We start from the raw sequence: 4,511 nt of genomic DNA, 5'->3' as shown, positions 1-4,511 counted from the left end.
CTTCCAATTGAATATTGGAAAGCTTATCATACAAAATGCCTCACTAAGGGTTCTAATTTCAGATAACCTTTCAACCACCTTTGTGTGTGTGTGACCTATGAAAATCCAGGAGTTTGTATATAAACAAGATTTTATTTGGAACATGTCAAGTATGTGCATAAATTCATTTAAAAAGAGAAACAGCTTCTGATGAATGCAGTGACATTCACTTAAATCAAAGCCGAACAGTTTACACCATATTAATACCAACTCGGCATGCATAATGATTTCTTTTATATTACTCACTTCTAAAATTAACTCCGGAAATCAACAACACAATTTATCTTAAGATCTCTATAATAAAAATTTAATTTTTAAACAGCTGAATATTTTTAATGAACTTAAGTCAGAGAGAAGAGTCAATCTTCTACCTAAATGTTTTACCAGAAAAGCAATCCTCTACAGTTTTTTGTTTTTTGTTTTTTTTTTGGTTTGGCTTTTTTTTTGTTTTTGTTTTTGTTTTCGGGGGGGTGGGGGCGCGGAGCACTAGAGATAAGGCGGAGGAGAAGGATAAATAGCTTAAAAGAACAAAGAAATATTAACTAAAAGTGAGAAAACATTTTTGTCTCTTTATTAACATTAGAATTAACAGGTCCTCAAAGAAGCCCCTGAACTTTTTTGACCAACTTTAAATGTTTAGATGTAGGCTAACTTTGCATGTTTCAAGTGATTAACAATATTTTTACAAATCAACGAAACATATGGATTCATCCAACATTCCCAGCTCATAAGATGGCCTAGCACTTAGTACATGTCCAATAAGTGATAATTAAACCAATGCATGTCTTGAGTGTCTCTCATCAATAATCTCACATAACTTTCTAATAACAAACCAATAACAAGAAAGATGAGTTCACGAATTTGGTATTCAAATTCCTAATTCACATGGTAGCTCATTCAGTGCTACTTTCAATGACATTTTCCATCTTACCTTAGATGTAATGTCTTATTCAACTCTCATTGTTTTTTTTTTGTTTTTTTTTGATGTCTGCCACTCCTCTAACACCTTTTGTCTACCAGCCTGTTAGCTTTCAATAAGTTTCATAGTTTTAAATTGATGTATCAATCAACGAGAAATCTTTCTTTAGTGAATCCAAAGAAGGATAGTGCTTACAAAAGTAGCTGCATTATAATCCACAAATGGAGTCAGGTTGGTAGGGATGCATTGTATCTGTTAAAAAAACTTTCTACTTGGAATTCATACTGTGCTCATTTAGAGGATTATTTCACAAGTTTCCACAAGCAGAAAGAAAGAATGTGGGTGCACTCTCACCAAAAAAGTGTACAGGTAACCTTCAGTTTTGTGAGTAAATGAAATTGCCCTTGGTGCAGAATGAGTAATCTCTGACAACAAAGAACCTTAATTTTTATATTATAGAAGTCCATATCTGGTAGAGACTTTTGAAACAACTGAAAATAAGCTTTTACAGAAAATGAGCCTCAGTTTCAGATCACTGTCATAATCTACAAAACAGAGGGGTGGTGGGGAAGGAGCGGACTCGGTTGTCTCCTTAGCCTTTGAGGACTTTGGGGACTTGTTTGGGATATGAACACATTGTCCACTTTCTGGACTTTCAGTCTTTAGGTATTCAAACATCCAAACTGAAAGTAAGTAATCAATAAAAAAGAAGAACGCATGGTGCAGTCTTGGAAACAGCGATTATCTTTGAGGAGGCAGGATCTATATCAAAAGTGGTCATCAGAGGCAAACAGACTCCTTTGAAATCACTTTTGTCCCCTCACCTTAATCCAGCTGAGAATATCCACAATAGTGAACCACTACTTTTGGGAGCAAGTCATATTCCAGAAGGGGGTTAGGGCAGAAGAAAAGGTTGAAAAGCATGGCTAAAATACTCTGATGTTGAAAAACCCAAGTATGCACAGAAACTCCAATTTAGAGTCACTAACTTTTATGTCAGAAGGTATAAAGAGCTATTTATGACTATTCGAGGATCAGAGAATATAGAGAGTTAGCTTAAGAAAATATCTAATATTTACTGAGTAGAGCACTTATCTGAATATAAATTTCAACAAACATAATCAGAAGCTGGATATAAACCTAAAGTAGAAAAAAAATATAAACATAACAACATTTAGAAAGGGAGAGGCTAAATAGTCAACAGTATGTTAAAGCTATTTAATAAAAGCTATTATTCCAGCTGGGATATTTCAAGAATAATAGCTAAAAATAAAGGTTATTATGCTGTGACCTAAGTTAGCAATTGCTTATTATCTTCCCAGATGCTGCAACTAATCTATTGGTAGGAGTTTGCACACTAAATTTACACATGACTTTGGGTATTGCTAGTCACCACAGTGCAGTCTGCAGTCTCATCTTTTTAAATTTTATGAGTCATAGAACACTTTTTCTTAAGGCTTCTCATTTGCGATAACTGCGTGACAAGCCAACCAATCTGTTTTTGCATCCCCAATTACATGAGAAATCCTGCCTTCCTTAGGATCTAGCATTACAAGAGCCTGTCCTTCAGTCCTCCTTCTGTGGTGGCTCCTACTCAATTCAATGAACAAAAGTTGGCCTAGTTCATATCGGTGTCTGATCTATAAACTCAATCTAGAAGAAAGGGTCAACCCATTATAATGCCTGAAGATGCCTAGAAAGTCATACCCAAACTTCTTGCCATTTGACCTCAAGGACAGATTCTGGGTAAAGTTACATATCACTTCTTCTAACACAATGTCTGCTTTACACTCTAAAAGCATTCAACAAACATTTCTATGCATTTGAATTAGTAGTAACATTGAAATAAGACACTTAACTCCAGGATATAACCTAATAATTTAAAGCTGGTTCTATTAGGTAGATACCAGAAAAGTGTATATTTTTAGTTTAATGTAAATACTTAAATAATGTCACACTATGTGTTAACCCCTAAAAGATGGTGATACTTTCCTTATCAAGTTCTCTGGGGCTAACCTACACATCATTTCACACTAAACTAATAAACAGCAGATTTTTTCACATGGCATCTCAATTCTGTATCACAAACAAAGATCTCTGGCTGCACAGGAAGCATAAACCTTAGTCTGTGCAGGCCATGCTTGAATTAGAAGTCCAAGATGGCGCACTAAAGTGCTTCCTATGGTGGCATAGATTTTCTGCAGCAATGGGCACCGGCATGCAGTCATACACTCGGACACCTTAAGGGGACTTCATGTGCACAATAGGTGTCTTCTGCCTGCTTCAAAGAAATTTAAATTCATTATCTGTGACTTCTAAGACCACTATAAACTTTTAGGTATTAAACAGATAATATAAATTCTTATCTTTCATAGACATGTCCAGAGTTACATATACATCCATCAGGTATGAATCTCCTGAGGGAGGGGCGGTACAAATAAAGTTGTAAAACACAGCAGTAAAGAGAGATCAGTGAGAAAGCAGAAAGGCCTACCTGCTCAGGTAGATGAAGAATGGTGTGCTCTCCGGCACTAAAGTGTGCCAGAGATTTATATGCAGCATTTGCTATAACTGGGTCCTAGGTGGGGTAAAAGTAAAACAAAAGAGACAATATTTATTAAACATCAACTCTGAAGGAAGAAAATCTTCCCTCACCAACCTCAAAGTTCTACTGTCAGTGCTTTGGAAACGGTATTCAAACCTTGCTTACACTGTCCCAAAGCACTGGCCAGAGGTATCAGAAGTACTCAATTTTTATCCTAGTTTGGATACTAAACATCAAGTAACTCACAATCACTCAGGCCCCCATGAGGCAGTATGATTTAATGGAAGGTGCATGTGATAGGCCTGGAATTGGATTCTGATGCTCCAGAAACTAATGGGGAAAGTGAGCATCTGGAATCTTCCGCTCATGAGTTGACTATAACATCACCAACATCCTTTTCTCTATACTCCTAGATTAGAAACAACATCTAAAAAATGGACAGGAGTTTTGCTTGTTTAATACGTTTGTTGGTGGTGGAGGGACAAAGCAGGAAAGGTGAAGGGCCATGAAAAATATGAGACAATGGCAATAAATACCAGCTTCACAAAGTAATAAGTATACTTAATGGTGCGAACATATTAACAAGCATAAACTGAGAATATTTAAAACCTAAATTTGTTAATAGTCATAATTATTTCAAAATCAAGAAATTATTTCAAAGGAGTTATATTTTTCATTCTAAGAATCTTATTTGATAGTTCTTTGCAAGCTTGGTTCTGTTCTGCTGACACCCCTTATGATAGTACCTTGCTTTGAGTGTGAGTCCAGAGGAAGCTGAGGACTTGAACTTTAAAATTCTGAAACATCAACAAATATCAGAATAAATTTTTAAGGCAAAGATAAAACGAAGAATAAACAATCTAAAGTAGCAAATAGTGGAAATTAAATCACTTTAGAAATTATACCACTACTAATTGACTTATTCTGTATTTACCCATCATTCATAAAATGAAAATACTTAGAAACAGACTCATCATTTAAACACATGGATATTTTAAACATAATTAG

The 4,511-nt window shown here is 35.3% G+C and overlaps 1 protein-coding gene across 3 annotated transcripts in view; it reads right to left on the bottom strand.

Moving 5' to 3' along the window:
* The window catches only part of FOCAD (focadhesin), a 270,313-nt gene that overhangs the window by 106,233 nt on the left and 159,569 nt on the right, over positions 1–4,511 (bottom strand). For 2 of the 3 annotated variants that reach the window (XM_023533725.1, XM_023533727.1), the window contains exons 17-18: positions 4,250–4,300; positions 3,453–3,536 (exon numbers count right to left, since the gene is read on the bottom strand). The exons of the other annotated variant lie outside the window; for it this stretch is intronic. In XM_023533725.1, the coding sequence (XP_023389493.1) occupies positions 3,453–3,536; positions 4,250–4,300 (135 nt within the window). The remainder of the gene's footprint in view (positions 1–3,452; positions 3,537–4,249; positions 4,301–4,511) is intronic. 3 annotated transcript variants of the gene reach the window in all.

The sequence above is a fragment of the Pteropus vampyrus genome, unplaced genomic scaffold, assembly GCF_000151845.1.
Source record: "Pteropus vampyrus isolate Shadow unplaced genomic scaffold, Pvam_2.0 Scaffold109, whole genome shotgun sequence".
In the NCBI taxonomy this organism is placed as follows: domain Eukaryota; kingdom Metazoa; phylum Chordata; class Mammalia; order Chiroptera; family Pteropodidae; genus Pteropus; species Pteropus vampyrus.
This window is presented reverse-complemented; position numbering and strand designations above follow the sequence as displayed.